This window comes from Varanus komodoensis, unplaced genomic scaffold (genome assembly GCF_004798865.1).
Source record: "Varanus komodoensis strain SLA01 unplaced genomic scaffold, ASM479886v1 scaffold9, whole genome shotgun sequence".
Taxonomy (NCBI): domain Eukaryota; kingdom Metazoa; phylum Chordata; class Lepidosauria; order Squamata; family Varanidae; genus Varanus; species Varanus komodoensis.
Window position 1 is genome coordinate 2082700 of NW_025336598.1, and position 20149 is coordinate 2102848.

General features: G+C 41.2%; 1 protein-coding gene across 1 annotated transcript in view; it reads left to right on the top strand.

Moving 5' to 3' along the window:
- Positions 1-19073, top strand: part of LOC123017177 (potassium voltage-gated channel subfamily KQT member 1-like) — a 485580-nt gene extending 466507 nt beyond the window's left edge. The window contains exon 18 of the mRNA XM_044418339.1: positions 18918-19073. Coding sequence (XP_044274274.1) covers positions 18918-19073 — 156 coding nt within the window. The remainder of the gene's footprint in view (positions 1-18917) is intronic.
- The last annotated feature ends 1076 nt before the right edge of the window (positions 19074-20149 follow it).

Genomic DNA, 20149 nt, shown 5'->3' on the forward strand with positions numbered 1-20149 from the left:
GAGTAGCAAAAAGATATATGGGGGTCCACTAGTTGTCTCCTTGTTGTTGCGACTTTGGCAATGAATACTGGATTACCTTGGATCTCATTCTGACCACCAAGTTACCACTGACATTAATCTTGCACATTCAGGACCACAGAATAGCGCTAAGAGTTATTGAGTATGTCCTATTGTGTTCTAAATTTAAAACATTTTGATGATAGACCACGGGAAGTCAAGATTTTAAAAAAGATATAGGATGGATATTAGCCTAATCTTGATCTTAATGCATGTCTTTAAGCTCAAAATTAAAATCTGGCACAAGATCTGTGTGATCTGGGTGGTAAGACCCACAATAATCCCTATGCAGGCTGCTGTCTATAGATACAACTCTGAGACCAACAGGAAAAGCAAACAGACTATAGGAGGGACAGAGTCAACTGTGAGCAATGAAGCAGCATAGCAGGCTGAACATGAGCCAGCAGTGTGATGTGGAGGTTAAGAAAGCAAGTACCACCCTTGAATGTATAGCCAGAAGCATGACTTCCGGATCTAGGGAGGAGTTGATACCACTCTACACAACTCTGGTGCACCCACAACTGGAGTACTGCATCCAGTTCTGGGTTCCACATTATAGGAGAGACATAGCTAGGTTAGAATTGGTCCAGCACAGGGTCACAAGAATGGTAGCCAGATTGGGAGGGAACTGGGAGAAATATGAGAAGAAATTGAGGGTATTGGGTCTTTTGAGCCTGGAGAAGAGGAGACTCTGATGAACTTAGTAACTTATAGGTATGTGAGCGGATGTCATGTGGAGAAGGGCTGTGACCTGTTCTTCCCTGCAGTGGAGGGCAGGACGCGTTCCAATGGGGAAAGCTCAAGGAACCAGGCTTCAAGTTGGATGTCAGGAAGTACTTCCTGAGATGGTTAGGACCCCTAGGATATGGAATGGACTTCCAAGGGAGATGGTTGAAGTCCCATCCATGAGGGTGCACAAGGAAAGATTGGACAGCCATGTGTTGGGGGTTACATGACAGAGCCATCTGGAGCCAGGAGTCAGACTAGATGGCCTGGGAGGCTGCTTCTGGCTTGCTTTGTTTCTATACAGTGGTACCTCAGCTCACAAATGCCTCAGTTCATGACCAAATTAGGTGGCGAACGAAAATTTCATAAAAATTTTGACTCAGGTCCTGAACTCTGCATTGGGTGGTAACCACGACCGCAGCCATCTGCCCCCCCCTCCACCAAGTGGGGAGATGGCCACAATCGTGCTGGGGGTGGGGGGGGGAGATGACCGAGATCACGCCCATCTTTCCTGAACAAGTGCACCTGTGATTGCACCTGTCTTTTCTGCAGAAGTGCAACCGCAATCTTGGCCATCTCCCCCCACCCTAGCACAATTGCACCCGTCTCCCCCCCCCGAGCATGCCCGTGTTCACGCCTGTCTCTCCCCCGACCAGTGCGCATGCGATCACGCCCATCTCTCCCCCACAGCATGCTGGGATGACAGGCGCATGCAGGGATGAGGGGCACGATCGCAGTCCTGCTGGGGGGGCAGAGAGATGGCTGCACTCATGTTCAGGGCGGGTGGGGAGAGATGGTCACGATCTTTGTTGTTCTTTGTCACTTTGCTTACATTTTTCTGATTAAAAAAATAGTTACATTGAACCTTCTGGGGAAGTTTAACTTGGCTCACAACCAATTTGGGTCATGACCAGAGTCCTGGAACAGATTCATGAGCCAAGGTACCACTGTATTTCTGTGTTTCTTCTTTCCACAGGAACAGCAAAGATTTGGGATCAGGTAGTCCCTGAGTTATGAATGTCTGGGTTATTAACAGCCTGTACATACAGACACACAGAGTGCCATAAATCCTCTGTGATTATCTCTTGAAAAAGCCATTAATGTCTCTAGAGAACTATGCAATGCATTTGGTGATGTGTCATCAGTGGCCACCTAATTCCCTAGAGATATTCACAGCTTTTCATTAGAGATATTCATAGCTTTTTGACTAGAGATAGTCACAACACTCTCTAGTGACCTACATGAGATATCTTCAGGGAACAACATGATACATCAGTGGCCACATAGTTCCCTAGAGATATCAAATTCTCAGCTTTTCATTCCATGGCATCAGCTCAAGCTTACCCTAGTCAGTGTGTTTTGGGACACATGTAGGATGGACTACATGTGATTTTTCTGTAACATTTGCCCTTGTAACTGGGCCTCAGTTACAAGGCCATTATGGTGAGAAAAATAAAATGGTTGTACAAACAACCCTTGAGGCCTATTTCAAGAAAGCAACTCCAGTGATAACACCACCACCATCACCACCAGCAGCACAATCAGACCCTGATTCTCCATTACCAGGTCCATCTCCATCATCATCAGTTATCAGTTAATGTTAGGCTTAATGTTACCTCAGGATCATTCTAAACTGTTTTAAGAACTGTTTCTTTTATTTGTATTTTACAATACTGTATAACTGCACATACAGAGACTCTCTCTTCCTCTCTCTCTCTCTCTATTGTAGTACCTATTGTTACTTTATTATTGTTGTATTATTGTCATTATTACATTGCTGTATTGTGTTTAAGATGTTTTAGTAAATATGGAAGTGTTTCTTAAGTGTTTTATATGAATAGAAAGCTCAAACAGACTAAGGCAAACATTTGGCTTACGCATGTGATCTGACTTCAGCTCATGTGATCTGGAAGTAAACAACATCTCCATGTCCCTTCATTGTAAATCCTACTAGCTGAGCTGGCTGATTTTGGCTGCCTAACTGCAGCACGGCAGAGCTGGAAACCCCACCTGTTTTTAAAACTTTGAACTACTGCTGGTTTTATTCTGTTCTTGAAAATGCAGGGGGTTACATTATGTTTTATAATGTTAATGTATTTTGTGGTTTAAACTTTTGTTAAAAGTGTAGCAAACTTCAGCTGACAGGTGGTAAAAAGGTAAAAGGTTAATAAATGCATAAATGCATACAGTGGTGCACTTAGGGAAAGGGCAGGGAAGGGAACGGCATCCTGTGAGTGTGGGGAGTGGGCAAGAGAAGGAATGATATATGCAGTGTATGTGTGTTTGTGTGAATGTGTGAGATTCTCCCCATATGGATTTGCCCTACCCAAAGAATCTAACTTGAAATGGGCTCCACTGCAACTGTAAATTCTGCATCTTTAATTCTAGCATCCAGCCTTTTGCAAAACTTGGTTTAAATTCTTGTGCATGTTTATCCAAAGTAAAACTAGAAAACTATTTGATTGTGATGGAAGTAAGCAGTAACAAAAAGCTTTTGAAGTTTAATGCCACTAACAAAAAGCAGCCTTTTGACTGTGGTCTCTTAGGTGGGGTTTTGGAATAACAGCAATTACTAAATTGGTGAAAAAAGCCTAGTATAATTTTTTTAATAATTGAAACAATTCACACTTCAACAATGGTTTAAGACTCCCAACAAACTTTTCTACTAAAAATTAAATTTGCCACCATCTTGTTTCTACATCTGCTTTACCAATGTAGGAGCCAAGAGCTGATCATCATATGATGAAACATAGTATGATTGCTACATATTCAGTGACTACTTCAGTATGGTGTTTCCAAAACTAATATCTTATGCATGCTTTTTCTAAGCTACAATTGATATAAATCTAGGAAAATAGGCTGCTCCTTTCTGCCAAAATAACTTTTTTGGATAGTCAATTTATTTTCCAAACCAGACTAATGCAAGCCCATAGGAAATTTCTCATCTTTCCCATCTTGTGTATATATCACAAATTTTAGACAACATAGACAATTTACCAGAACAGTTATTCAAAAGCAAAAATGTCCACATCTAATTCAATAAATAAAAAGCATATAGGATTTATCAACTAACACTGCAATCCTTTACATGTTACCTAGAACTAAACACTATGTTCAATGGGACTTAGTTCTCCATGTTTCTTTAATCAGGTGACAGCCCTAGTTTTACACCTATTTCTAAACTTTGTAATATGTAAATAACTGATGCAGCCAAGAAATGTATAATTCCAAAAGTTGCAATTACACACCAGCATATTTATATTTTAAAAAAATATTATTTAAACCTGGGCATGAGGCCATCTTGTCTTTCCTCCTGAACATTTACCCCCAAAGGAGATACTCCTGGTAACATAAAGCAGAGTCTGAGGGGGAGGAAACAGGAACTTTGTGTGTGTTAATTTAAACAGGAAAGGTAGATGGAAACCAAAACAAATGAAATTGTATTCAAAGTAAAATTTGTATGCTTCAGGTCACCAGGGTTCTAACACCTAACCTAAGAATGGGTGTAAATGGTTAGGATAAAGGAAGGGAGGGCAGGGAAATTATGGCATTTCATAGATAAGTTTGGTGGAATGAAAATAAACAAGAATGAACAGGAAACTAAAACAAGATACTCACATGGATTATAGGTTGTTTTTCCCTCTCCCCATTTTATATGGATTGTATATATCAGAGTAGTTACTTTTCTTGGAAAATGTAGATAGAAACAAACCATGTAAGTCTGAGCTTCATATCAGATTAAATGAATCACTATTAAAAAAATTCTCCTGCTCTCAGTCATGGTTGGATCCAATTATTATATTATATTAGTGATTTATCTCAACCCTGTAATGCACCACAGACTCAAACTGGGGCCAGGTTTGGGCTGCTAAGCTCAGGCCTCTTTGTTTTGATGCTATCATGATGACTTGCCAGAGGACAAGGCTGCTGGCCTGTTTTCTCTGTTTTCTACCACTACCTGCTTTCTACCACTAATGCAGATAACCAGAGAGTAGAACTCTTGCAGCTACAACTTCAGAAAGGCCAATGTGGTTCCAGCTGGCCTAATGAGGCCTCTTCATTCTCACCTGCTCCTTAGTCTAAACATCTCATTGTTCATGTAAAGGTTGAGCCGCTTCAGGCTGCTCTTACCTTTGGCGTGGCTCCAGCCCTAACAACCAGAATTTCTGGTTCAATTGCTAGTATTTTTTAGAGAAGGCCTGTGAGTCCTAGATAACAAGAGTAGGAAACAAAGCTGAATCAAGTGTAAGCAGAGCCAGCTAGAGCCGGGGGTCAGACTAGAGGGCCTGGGAGGCCCCTTCTAACCGCTCTATTTCTATGTTTCTAGATGTTGCAGGAAAATTCGGGCTAGGAGTAAGAAATGAAGTAGGAGAAGGACTTGTAGAATTTCAGGAAGCCAACAGCCTATTCAGTGTAAACAGACACTTCAAGCAACCACCCAAATGATTGTATACATGATGTTCACCAGATGGCCAATACAGAAATCAAATAGATTATACAATTGGAAGTGAAAGGTGGAGAAGCTCTTTTCTTGCTACCAAAACAAGACTAAAAACACATTGCAGTAGTGACCATTGACACTTAATTTCAAAAATCAGAGTCAAGTAAAAGCAATTGCCAATAGAAACATAGTGCCAAAGTATGACTTAAGTTGCATGCCTGAAGAATGTTACTTAAAAAACATTTAAGTTTTTTAAGAACATTTAAATTTAAAAATCTTACATAAAAAACAATTTGCATTTCTCAACTTAATTGACCATGAGCCAGAAGAACTGTAGACTGAAACCAGAGATAGTATAAGGGAAGAATGCAAAAAGACCATCCCTGCAGCAAAAAGAGGGAAAAGCCTACATGACTGACAGAAGGAACACTCACAGTTGCAAAGGACAGCCAAGAAGCAAAGCAAAAGGTGACAGAAATAGGGTCAGAATCCTGAATGCAACTTTTCAATGACTATCACATAGCTGTTCCACTCATCAGTGCAAATTAACAGAAAAGAACAACAAAAGATGAAAAACAATACTTTTTCCGGAGAAACTACGAAATCAAAGGGAAATTCAAACCTAGATTAAGAATGCTAAAAGACAAACAAAGGAACATACTTTCCAACCAGGAGAAAATAAAGAGAAGGCAGAAAGAATATAAAGAAGTATACAGAAAAGAAGTAAGGAGTGCAGCAACCATAGAACCATTGCAGCAACCAATAATGGGAGATTGCATTAATCTCCCATGCAAGCAAAGTGATGCTCAAAGTGTTGCAACAAATAATACTGCCCTACATGGATCAAGAAATGCTGGACCTCCACGCTGGATTCTGAAAAGGAAGACGCACTAGAGATTATAACTGCAAATATACATTAGCTACTGGAGCACATCAAAGAATTTCATAAAAAAGACTACAGCAAAGCCCTTTGACTGTGTGGATCACAATAAACTATGGATGGTCTTGAAAGAAATAGGTGTGCCTCAGTGCTTGATTGTCCTGATGCATAACCTGCATCACAGAGAGGAAGCTATAGTTAGGACAGAATGCCGAAAAACAGAATGGTTTCCCATAGGAAAAGATGTCAGACAAAGATGTATTTTATCTCCCCATCTGTTCAATCTGTGAACATATAAGGAAACATAAGGAAAACTTGCTTAGAATCAGAGGAAGGTGTGAAAATTGGCAGAAGAAACACCACTAATTTAAGATATGCAGATGATATAGTACTGGCAGAAAGCGGAAGTGATTTGAAACAACTCCTGCTAAAAGAGAAAGAAGAAATTACAAAAATAGCACTATAGCTGAAACTCAAGAAAACAAAATTCATACCCACAGAAGAATTATAGTTCACTGTTAATAATGAAGAAATTAAATGGTAAAAGATTTCACATGCCTTGGCTCAGTCATCAATTCAAAGGGAGACTGCAGCCAAGAAATACAAAGAAGACTGGAACTTGGAAGGGCAGTAATGAAGGAACTAGAAAAGGTAATCAAATATAAAGGACAAAGTCATGATGATACAAACTATTATATTCCCAGTCATAATCTGTCTGTGTAAAAGCTGGATAGTGAAGAAAGCTGACAGGAAGAAAATTGATGTGTTCTAAATGGTGCTGGTGCTGCAGAAGAGCTTTGTGAATACCCTGGACCAACAGAAAGACAAACAAATGAATTCTAGATCAAATCAAGCCAGTGCTTTCCCTACAAGCAAAACTAACAAAACTGAGGCTTTCATACTTCAAAGATCATGAAAAGGCAAGATTCACTAGAGAAGACAAACATGGAGAAGAAAAAGAAAGTCAAAGGCAGAAGACAAAAGAGAAGACCAAATATGAAATGGATTGACTCCATAAAGGAAGCCACAGCCCTGAACTTGAAAGGACTGAATGCAATTGTCATAAACAGGACATTTTGGAGAGTGTCCATTTATAGGGTTGTTATAGGTCGAAGCTGACTTGATGGCATATAGCAACAGGAACAACACGCATGTACTAACTTTATTGTACAGATACCATTTGAAATGGCATCTGCTTAGTGTCTTATTCCTGGCAGTTCCATAACAAGTAGAAACGTAGATACAGAGTGAGTCAGAAGGGGTCTTTCGGATCATCTAGTCTGACCCCCAGCTCCAGCCGGCTTCACTCACGACATGCCCACCATGTGCATGTCCAGCCTATCTTTGAGCACCCTCACTGATGGGGCCTCAACAACCTGCTTCCTCCCATGGAAGCCCATTCCATACCCTCAGGGTCCTAAGTGTCAGGAAGTGCTTCCTGGTAGCTAACTGGAACCTTGGTTCCCTGAGCTTTGCTCCATTGGTGCACACCCTGCCTTCCTCTGCAGGGGAGAACAGGTCTCTACCCATCTCCGTGAGACATCCCCTCACATACCTGTATGTCGCCAACATATCCCCTCTGAGTCTCCTCTTCTCCAGGCTGAAGAGACCCAGTTCCCTCAGTCTTGCCTCATACGGCATCCCCTGCAAACCGGCCACCAACCTTGTGGCCCTATGCTGCACTGACTCCAACCTGGCTATATCCTTTCTGTAATGAGGGGCCCAAAACTGAGCACAATACTCCAGTTGCGGGTGCACCAGAGTCATACAGAGTGGTAGTAATACCTCTCTCGATCTAGAAGCCACACTTCTGGCTATGCAACCAAGTAATGGGATGTTTTAATTTATTTTTCACAGCATCCCAAGAAACATTTTGGCAGCAATGTTAGACAAGCCAATAGTCAGAAATTAATATGTTTGGAAACATGAGGAAGCAAGAAGTGGGAGATCATAATTGAAGCAACTAAATCTTTACATGTATGTATTTAATATATTTAAAATGTGGTTATGTCAATTGAGTAAACATTTGCACATTTATGCTTTAATACAGTTTTAGAACAAGTACCAAGTATTTGTTGATCAGCCCAGTGCCTTTGTACTAACTGGCAAAAACACATGAAGCTAGGAGCAATTGGGCAGAAAATGCCCTGCATGTATTTCCATATTCCATAACCTATACATAAGTTAAAAAGCTGCACAATCCAGGAAAATATTTGGTCGCCTTCTTGATTTTGAAGGCTCAATATGGCCTGTTGGATACATCTGGCTTGGTGATTCATCAAATCACCAATAACAGGCCTATTGTTAGAAACATTACTTTTTGCCACCTTCCTAACATAAATGATTTAGACTGCAGTTTGCTTACTCACCTAGGAGTAAGTTCCATTCAACTAAATATGGGTTTTGTCACAACATATTTGCAGAGGATTGCATTATTATTTACTTACAGGTTAAGATGTTTAGTAAGTTCCATGGGCTTCTGTATATTTTGGAGGTTTTGTGCTTTCAAATGTTGCTGCAATTCAATCATGTGTATGTTGTTAGCTTAGTTTGCTTACTGAAGCACTTCAATGGTTTATTGAAAGTATTGGTTTCCCTCAAAATTCCTCTCATGTTCAAAATTCCTGAAGGGAAACCTGTAGATTTGCTTTGTGGTTCAATTTAAATGAAACTTTAGTAACAACTTTAGAAACAACAAGTTTCATCCTGCTTTGAAAAAAAACTGATTTCTTTATCCCACTCCACAAATATAAGTTTTAATATACGGATTATTTAACTGAGAGCTCAAGTGCCATATGTACACAGATGTGAGCATTTCAGTGTGATGAAGAGCAGCTGTTTTATTGCCGCTTGCTAGTGGACAGCTGCCAAGCTCACCTGTCTCCATGGAGTCTGCAAAGAGAGTATCAGGTCTCCCTGAAAATTCTATGGCTTGATTCCCTAGTTTCATAAATCCATTGGCCTAGACAACTTTTACTCTTTACCACTGCACTGAGCAAGAAAGCAGAGGTGGTTTCTTGTTAAGTGTTTCTGATTTTTCCAAGCTTTTTCATTCCTTTTGTCTCAAAAAGCTCAGGGTTTTATTAAGAGTTTTATCAGGGAACTTGCCTATACTTGCCAAATAAAAGTAGGCCCCAGCTTGATAGAGTAAATGTTTGTAAGTCTTCTGCTACAGAGCAGCACAGGAATTGTAGTTTCCAGTGCCTCTTGGGCTATTTTATTGGTGACATTGGTGTACTCCTGCAGCAAAAGGCATGTTCAAAACCATCCAAATTTTCAATATAAGGTCCAGAAAACCTCTCCTGTTTTCTGTCATTTCCCATCAACCTCACAAGAGCACATTTGGAAGCTGTGGGGATGGGTGCTGTTTAGGAATGAAAATGCAGGCTCATTCAGGCCTGAATTTTAATAGGTGGTAAGCCCATTAAAGCCAACCTAAATTCCACAAAGGGTTTGGGCTATAGAGTCATCAGGCTGTTTTGCACATAATCAGTCCCTGAGACAAGCCACCAGGATTGGTTATTCAGCCCAACTGATAGTCAGCTTCTCCAAGTCTTGTCATGGCTTATTTCCAACTTAGTTTTCCTGCCCTCTCCCTGCACATTTCACAGGGGCCTTTGTGGCAGAATTCCTTTATGATCCTGGTGCAATTAGATTCTCTCTCCTACCACCACTTTTCTTGCTTCATAAGAACATGCAGTGGCATACATGAGCTGCACCTTGTGAATGCTGTGATGTAGAGCCTTCAAAAGTGGCTTCAACATTTGGGGAGACAAATTCTGATTGAGAGAAAGTGGGGGTCCAACATCAACCCATGAGTTTTCAGTGTAGCTTGGGAAAATTAAGCCACCCTGAAGAAATCATGCCAAGTTCTCAAATATCATAAGTCACCATGGATAACAGCCAATGGTGGTTTTCTTGCCATACAAGCCAAGTCACTAAAAGGCTGAGAATTCCCAAGAGGGTAAAAAAAAATTTCAGAGCTCTCCCAATTAAATTCCCACATCACTATTTTAAACTTCACATCCTGAATTATTTAACATGCTAATCTTTTACTCTTAAATACTTCTTGTTGAGAGCCTAAACAAGCAATAACATTGCAGGCATGCCAACTTAAAGGGTCAAAAGGGAAGTGTGAGTCCTTTGCATATTGTGTTCTTAAGGTGCACTTACAAATATAAAATGCAGTTGCAAAAGCAGGAATAATCTCTGGATCCGTGGGGCAGCAGTGAGCAACCTTTACAGCAGCATAGTTATCATGACCAAAAGCACAGAAAATGCAAGTTTAATAAAATGAAAAAAACGTTTGTCAAAAACAGAACCAGCAAAAGCAGTTAAGAATAAAAATAAAGCATGACACTGCTTTCCTCCCAGGTTCCTAGAGAGGCTTGTAATGTAGAAAAAGAAGCAGGCAGTTACTCCTTATTATGGCACCTATCTGTGTGGTATTCAAATAAAGCCTTTTCCTCAGGAGTGGCACTATTCAATGTGCAATAAAACTTTGTGCTGAGTATAGCCAATCTCTTCTCATATCTTACCTAATTATCTTTGTTCCAGGTGTCCTTTTTTCCCTCCCCTCAGCTCAAGCAAATGATTTACCACTTGGCTGTGAGGCTAGAGACTATAAAGAATTATCTCCTTGTAAAGCTAAAAACATTGGGTGCAATCCAATGTGAAACTGATTTTATCAGCAGAACTGGGATGAAGGCAATCCACCCCCACCCCCGAAAATCTGCTCTGGATTGTTGGGAGACATTGTGGGGCAGGAGAGAGGGAGAAAGCCTCATTCTTCAATTGGATGTCTGTTTCCATGATGATGGTTTCCACCCATTAACACCATAAATTAGGTACAGGCCAAAACCAGGTGTTTGAAAGCATGCATATCACCAAGGCCTGGGCTTTCAGAGCCAGGGTTTGTGGAGACACCTTTTTATATGTTCCCCTGGTGCCAAATTCTAGGTTGTGGCTGCACAATGATCAAAATGCCTCTTAGCTAGTTGTCCCAGATGTGATGGTGAGGGGTAGGGGGAGTATTTAAAAACCATTAAAAAGAAAGCCTACTTTGATGTATAGGAAAGGTAGGGGTATATTATGCTCATGTGACAGTGCAATGGTTTCCAAACTATGTTTTGGGGAACACTGTTGTTCTTAAGAAGCAGGGTTGTGCTAATTTTTACACCAACATGTTTGGGTAAAAAATGAGCTTTTAGGAGGGCACAAGCATTTCCTTGATATAAGTAATGGGCTTTGGGGGGGGGGTGCTAATTTGCAGCCCTGATACATACCTGCTTCATATTTTTTAGGCTTTATTCTTCACTGAATGGAGGGACAACTAATTAATGTAAGTATATTACAGCACAGATAGCCAAACTGAAGCTTGGGGCCACATGCAGCTCCTTGAGTTTATTTTAGGGCTTACCACTCCAGTGAGGGCACTCACTTGCCTCTCACCACCCCATACTGCTGCCTGCAGGTGCCTGCTTGCAGCTGTCAAACATCTGACATTTACCATATGTGGCTCTTCCACTGAGCAAGTATGGGCACTCTTGCTACAACACTAGGTTGTGTGATGTCATTAAGAGTAATGCTCTCATTGCCTTAAAATGCAGAAATGGGGTGTGGGAAGGAATACATGCTGTTACTTCATCAACCGGGGAAACACTTCCCATCTTACCTTATCCACCAGCATCAACCTGGCTCATGCAACTCAACAGACCACCATGGCTCAGCGCATCATAGCTATTGTTCCATGCCAGTCAACAGCAGGTACCATTTTTGCATAGCACCCACAGGCACTTGGGCTTGTTATTGTTTGTCATGCCATGAGAACTCAGGCTGATGTCTGAGGCTACAGAACCTTCAAATAACTCAATGCTTGCTTTAGGCTTATTTGAGGGTACTCTAACCTCAAACAACCTCTTCAGACTGGGTTCACATGAAATGACAACCAATAGCAAACCAGACACCTGTGGGATATCATGGAAAAATGGCACTGATGGCTGCCCAGCATGGTGCGACAGTATCCACAGGTAAGTTAAGCCATGATGGGCTGCTGTGACATGTACATGCTCATCACATGGCAAATCATTCATTCTAATCTAGCACATTCATACTCCCATTCTACCACAACTAGTCAACTATGCATAATGCTGTTGAAGCAAGGAAATGTTGGTTCCTTGCCTAATACATACAGAGGTAACTGAAAGGGCCAAAGGAGCTCCGATTCTGCAAACTGCATGTGAATGCATGTAACATATTTTGTGGTGTACTGTACTTTGAAAACCGTCTGGAAGGTCAATAGACCCAAGCAGTGCCAAATTCCCATCATAATACAGCCATGCACTGACTCCCAATCTGTTTCCAAGCCCAACTTAAAATGATGGTACTGGCCTTTGCAATCTAAGCACATTGCCTGGGAGGCCTGGTGATTTTCAGGGTCCCAGTCCAAGATCCATAATCTCAGAGCTGGGACTCTAAAGGCCAAGCCTCTGCTCCACCTACACGAAAGAACAGCTCCAGCACCTCCCAACCAAGGCTACTACTGGGCCTCAGGGGGGAAAAGAAGGATATGCTGGGGGCAGGGAAGGGGAGAGCCCATGCTGGTTCCTGGGATCATGCCAACTCCCCCCTCCTCCCTCAGCACTTTATCTAGGCAGCTGAAAATGGACATCAAGATAAAGTGCCCAATGCAAGGCACATCAGCATTACAGCACTCTTTTCTGGGTGGAGAAGTATGCAAGTCCTTCAAGTGTGGAGGCTTACCTGCATGGATAGTGTGGAGCAGAGAATTTTGTCCTAAATAGCTTAGAGCCAGATTACCCAAAGGATTGTCTCTTCCCACATATACTTACCTGGTAGGGAAGTTTAAGAATTTACTCCAGCTTTTCTTTTAGGATGAACTGAATGAATTTTGTGACACATTTCTCCACTTAAAATACACATACATAAACATCTACTTATGGGAGAAAGTGTACAAAATGATATCTATTTAGGGAAACTACTTCCAAAATTATGTATGATGGGGAAATTGTGGACTGATGAAAATGTACCTGAAAATATACCTCTTTGTGCAAATTTTAAAAATGCAAACCAATCTATAAACAGAACAAAACTGTGCTTGAAAAAAATATGAATGCCATGGAAAGTGAAACAGATAGATTGGACTAATTATACCACCCAGCCCAAAATCATCTTCTGAGGCTTTTCTTTGAGGTCTTCTCAATGAGGTCTGATAGGTATCCACTGGAAAAATGGTTAAGTGTTTGCTTTCAATGGAACTAATACAGGGTGTTTTTCCTTCTATTTAGCCTCATGAACAAGGGAGGACAAATTTAGAGGGGGAGAGTGGCTGAGTGGGAAGGACTTATAGATCCCTTCCAGATTGGGGAGCACCCATGCTTACTATTTTATTTTGTACACTCTCTCACTCTTGTGAACTTGCTTGCTCATTCTCTCTCTCTCTCTCTCTCTAATTTTTATTTATATTTTACTTTTCTTCAAATAAACCTACTCCTGCTAATCTAAAAATAAAAAACAGAGACAAAACAAATAAGAATTCAATAAAACAATTGCACAACAATATTTAAAATGCTTTAAAATAAGAATAATAAAGCAGCTTCTGTTCCAAGTCACTCATACAGATTGAGGTAATTGGACAATATTCAAAATGCTTATCAAGACAAAGCTGTCACTGGTAGTACATTAGGAGCATTGCATGTGATATATTTAATGTTATGTTTAGCTTAGCCCTTGGAGCTATTGAAATCAGTGAGTCTAACTAGACCCACTGATTTCAGGTACTCTAAGTGTGATTAATTCTGGATTCAGCCCACTGAAAAACAAATAAATGCAATGGATATTTTCAGCTCTCTGATTAGGGTGCCACAGTTGTGCAACGCTTAGCTCTGTTGATAATGCGCTAATTTAAAAGACCTTTTAAAACAGCTGTTTCCCTTCAGGGAAAAATGCACAAGTTATTACCAATTCTCACTTCCATTAAATCATTTGAAGAATAAAACATAAAATTCAGCTAGAGCTAGCATGAAATAACCTACACGAAGACCCCAAGTGTGCACTTGAGAGCAGTCTCCTCCAAATGCTTTCTAAATCCTTTGGGAGGGCCTGAAGCTATTTTCTGTTTGTCTAGTCCTATTTCTCTACTTTTAGTGCTCTTAATGTTGTATCATTTAGACAAGTAGCTCTATTTTTAATTTTGGATCTGTGTAATCGTTTCTTAAAGATTGTGTTGAGTCAGGACTGGCAGCAGACAAACAGGCTTTTCAAGAAGTGGGTTGCGGCTTTTTTAGGAGGAAAAAATATCTGAATCACTTAACCATTTAAGCTCTAGTTCCAGACTTACAGTCAATTAACTGTTTATCCAAACATTTAATTCTCTCTACAGTCTTCTTTACATGCCTTCATTTTACTGCCCCTATCCTAGGAAGAATGATGTCAAATCTTATGTCCACTTGAATCTTACTTTTCTTTTTTCCTCAGTAGAACAGCAAGCAACATGCCATCATATGGTTTCTGAAAGCCTAGTTATGTGGCATGTGCAAGAAAATCTGTTTTCCCTGGGTAGACGCTAGAAGAAATATATGCTCTGCTGATAAAGAATAGAATAGAGCTGCCAGGTTGCTGACGGGGACTGGGCGTTGTTCTTATATAACTCCAGTTCTCCATCAGCTCCACCGGCTCCCGATTGAAGTCCGGGCCCAATTCAAGGTGTTGGTTATGACCTATAAAGCCCTAAACGGCTTGGGACCTGGATATCTAAAGGAACGCTTGCATCCATATATGCCCTCCCGCCCCTTGAGATCAGCAACAGATGCCCTTCTCCAGGAACCCTCTGTGAATGATATTAGGAGGGTAGGTACTCAGAGGAGGGCTTTCTCTGCGGTGGCGCCCAATCTATGGAATGTGCTCCCCAGAGAGGTCCACCTGGCACCGTTGTTATTTGTTTTTCAGCACCAGGCTAAGACCTTTTTATTTAAAACTTATTTTAATTGTTAAATTATTTGTATTTATAGGATTTTAAATTTTTAGCTGAGATGCACCGGAGGTTTTTAAATAATTTTTTATTGTTGTATTGTTATTTATTTATGTATTTTGTTTCTGTTGTGAGCCGCCCCGAGGCTTTGTTGTGATGGGGGCGGCATAAAAATGTTTTAAATAAATAAAATAATAAATAAATAAAGGAACATAACATCCCAGTAGTTTCTTTGGATGCTGAGCTGAGTCATGGAAACAGATTGAAGTGTTGGTAAGCATTGCACTCAGGGCCCTTCTCCATGATGGGCTGTTTTTATGTGCAGGGAACAAGTGAAACCTAAACTGCCATGACTTCCATGAGCAAACTTGTCACTGGGTAAGATCAGAATAGAATGCCTACATATTGCCTGTTTATATTGGCAGTTCTGCCAAGGCACAAATTTGGCCAGCAGTCCAAAGTTTGTCTAAGGCATTATTTGGCCATTAATATCTGCAAGGGATATAACTTTATCAAAGTTATGGAGACTTGGAGATGAGCCTGTAAAACATCCACCCTTGCCCTCTGTTCCTCCCTGCTGTATGACCTCACACTCCACTGTGTAGGCAGCCTGCTATGCAGAGGCCATGGCCATATCAGGGCTGGGTGGCTTGGAGGTTGCAGCCTTGACCCCCACCAGGTGCTTCAGAGGCCTCCAGGTCTTTGTGTACAAGCTGCTACTGTGGGCAGGAGAGGAGAAGTGCTGTGAGAGGAGTGCAGCAGTTCTAAGCAGGAGTGCAGAAGGTGCAAAAGGCACAGGAAGAAGGAAGGTGTGGCCAAATGGACTGCAGTAGCCTGAGGCAAGCCACAAGCCTCTGCAGACCCAGGAATCATCATACTCATGATCTGTGCTGTGCTGGGCCACAACTGGCCAGTTTAGGCACCTGGAGCTTGGCATGCATTCTCAACATCTCATGATGTTGAAGCCTGCAGGAACAACTTCAGCCATGAGGGGCAGGCTTCCCTAAACACAGCATAGTTTTGCAACCAATGCCGTTTGAAGCCAGGAAAGACTTACGTGTGTGAGTCAGGCCTCCATCAGGGGACTATGAAGGGCAGAAAGCAAAGGGGGGAAATGAAAACTGGGTATGCAGGACTGAAATGTATTATACTAGAGAAGACATGGCTGGAACCCTAAATATCAGCTCTTCCAGTAGAAGCACATTTTGTTACAGGGCCCAGTTAGTAGCAGCAGCAGCGGACACTGTAGCTGTAGTAAGATAACTGTTATTTTATGATTACTCAAATGTTTGGCAAGTACTTCTGCTAAATGGTTCTGAGTAAGGATCAAGCCTAATGTGTTGCCAAACATGTCACTTGCTCCAGTTAAATCTGGGAGGGAAGCATATGCAATTCATAACATCAGAAGAACAAAGAATGGAGAACAAGGGGGTCATGGATTACTGATAGTTACAGCCACAGCTGACTTACCTCAAACTTCAGGTTTGAGGGAAACCCCAGGCTGAATTAAAAATTACACAAACTCTATTATTTGCTGCTATGTCTTTAAAAAGACAGACAGACAGAAGGACAAAAAAACAGCAAGCAGGGAGAGGGTGCCTGATTTTTATGGGGACTAAAACCCATGAGAAAAAGGGAATTAGATCTTGCCTTCAGCCTCAGTCCCATGCTGTTTTTATAAATTACTTTGATGAGGGTGTTGATGGAATTCATATCAAATTCTTCAATGGCGCAAAGCAGGAGATAGCTGCTGCCATGGAAGACAGAATCAAGGTACAAAATAATCTTGACAGGCTGGCACACTGGGCTAAAAACAATGATATTCATCACCAATAAATGTAAAGTGTTATAGTTAGGTATGCAATGTACAAGTGCAGAATGGAGAGAAACCAAGCTTGACAGCAGTACAACAGATCTAGTGCCATTGTGGATCACAAGCTGATCATTGGATTAAAAATTCAGGGAAACAAATTTCAGCCAAATACTGGGATCAACCTCCTAATAGTAAGAACTATTCCACATTAGCACAGACTGCCTCAAGACATGGTGGACTCTCTTATGCTGGAAGTATTGAATCAGAGGCTAGATGGGTATCTATCAAGGATGCTGTAGTTACACCCTACCTTGCAGGTGCTGCACATAGATGTCCTCCATGGTTCCTTCCAGGTCTGTGGTTCTACAATTCTATGACTGTGAGAGTCACAACCACCACTAATCAGATTGGTATTTTCCAGCCAATAAGGACCCTTCCTACTTTGTGAAATATTGAGCTATTGGCAAAGATCCATGCAAGGGTCCCTTCCTGTGTAGTTCTGATATTCATGCTAGTATCAAGACAGCCAATACCACACAAACCTCTGAAAAATGTATTAATCATACTACTCTTTTTCTGTTGTGAGGTGTCAGCTCACAGTTGTAAATGACCCACACTTATGCAAGGCAATAAAACTAAAGTCTTTTATTGCTACTTTTCTACAAGATTTACGATGCTACGAATAAGCTCTACTGCAATGACCTTTACAAGTTAGTTGCTATCTTCTTAGTGACATCCCTCAGGGAACCCGCGTGGGACTAGCTTTCTTTGTCCCACCTTTCCCCCCTGAGGTGGGACAAAGCTTCTTTTTGTTCCAATTGGTGTAAGGAACATCTAAGAGTCTCACGAGACAAATCTATCCCACCTCCTGCATCTTCCGTATCTTGTTCAGGAGACTCAGTGTCAGGAGGAAGGGGGGTATCCTGCCCATGCTCTTCAGGGGCAGAACTTGCAGTGTCTTTTACCTCGGGGCCCTCGTGGTTGGACAGAGGCTTGGCTCTTTGCCCAAGGGATAAAGGGTCAGGATGAGGGATGGCTATCTGTTCAGCTACTCCCAAGCCAGGTTGTGGAAGGGTCACTTGGCCACAGGGCCTCAAGTATAAGTCCTCCTGTTCTGATGTCTGATTCTTTCTTTGGGCATTTGACTCTTCCTCGTGAGGTGCCGCCTCTGTTGAGGCATCAGGCATGACATTTTCCCACTTCATTCGTATTGAGCTCAGCCAATCAGTGACCATATCCTGGATGTTATTGTTCCACAGTGCTTTGTTGCAAATCAGATTAGCTATCAGCAAATACAACTAAGGGCAAATGAATCCTCTTAGTGAGAGCACAATGCTTCCTGTTTTGGTCTACAGATGTGAACAGAAAAGAGGAAGAAGAAACACTTCTGTGGGAGGGATGTTGTTTTTCTGGGGGGTGATGATCTTGAGGAATTTTGGGGAACAATGGGGAAAATGTCCGGTGTACTTTTTTCCTTTTGAAATTAGAAAAATGCTATTAGGGCAAGGTTTTATAGTTATAAAATTTAACTTGCTATCCAAATGTGTTATTAGTATTTAATACTGTGACTGTATGATACTAAATAATACACTATAATTTCCTTCAGAACTTATGTCTTTTGCTTCAACTTTTGTTTCCTGATTCTCAGATGGCAAGCTTACTGCATAAGGTGCAGTAGTGTGCAGCTTTCTTGCTCTCTCTCTGGTATTGAGTATATTTGCAACTTTGCTTATAGTAAATCAATATATTTATGTTTTTCAGACTGTTACCCTACATCTGCTTTCCTGGGAGCAGGATGAATTGATTAAATCAAGGCTATTAAGTCAGTGGTTTCAATGTACATTTGACAGGGACTGCTGGTGATATGGTTTTGCAGATAATTCTTAACATCCTAACCAAACTACAATTCCAGGGATTTGGAGAGAAGAGTCATATGAGGGTTATATGAATAAGAGAAATCAAGCACATATTTTAGCAAATGATAAAAATATGTTTTCTGCTTCTACAATAGGTCACACAGATCGACCAAAAGCTAAATGATATCCTGAATGCTCTACAAACTCAATTTGGCAAGCAGCTACCGGAGTGGACATCTTCTTCAGCTACCCCTAGATCTAGGCAGTTACGGTCTTCATCAGATTCTCCCCCTGTGAGCCATAAGATATGAAGATAGCTGAACATGAATAATATCTCACCATCTTCTCGTTATTTCATAACTTTATTTAGCTGGTGTTGAGATGTTTGCAACTGATTAAATGGATCCATGAACAGAGAGACTGAGGCAAGACAAATCTCCACTTTTCCTTCCTTTTAAGTCTGATGCCTTCATCATCCTTTCTTTTTCACATTATCAAATGGGATCAACAGGATGTGGCAACACTCAGCAAGACCAGAGACATAAAATGTGTGGGAGCAGCAGAACTTCCTCCAAGCAACAGGATTAGCCGACTCCATATGTTGGGATGGTTTTATACAGTGCTTAATTTCTACAAAAGTGAAGTCAAGGCTTTAGTCATGTCTAAAAACAGCATCCTTAGATCTAGATGCCCTCTTTCTTATTCAGCAGCTGTGTGAAGGAACTCTGTCACTTGATACATGAAATGTACTCTGTAGCTGCTTAAGGGCACTTTCATCTGCTCATAAATATATTCTAAGACAGAAAAGAGATGCCAGAGACAAGGATGAGCACAAAGTCCTGGATTTAAATAACTTTTTTTCTAGAAAGGGGTAACTTTGAGACAGAGAGCAGCATATCTATCCTAGTTTAATGAATGATTAACAGAAGTGGTAAACAGAGTCTTTTGCCACTCCTGTGCCTCATTGGCTGTTCCAGTGCTGTCTGATTGGTACCAATCACTGTTACATAAAATGTAACCTAAAAACAAGTTTAGTTTTCAAATGGCACAGCATAGGCACTGCAAGATCACGTGGGGCTTTCTCTTGCTAATAGGGCTGGCTGTGCAAGGAAACAGAGGGAGAAGGAGCAGCTGCTGCAACAGGTTGACCCTTTTGAACCTTGGGACCCTTTGCAGCTGCCCAGCCATGCCAGACCCAATGCTGCACCTCCCATTCTCCATGGGGATTTCTCATAAGGCATGGCTACAAAAGAATCTCAACAGAGTAAGGAAAGCAGTGTGAATCCCTCTTTATTTTTTGCAGACAGAATCCCCTCTGCTTTCCATATTGTTGAGCTTTCAAGTCAGTTTTATTTCTCAATAAAATAAGTATTCTCCTTTATTTCCC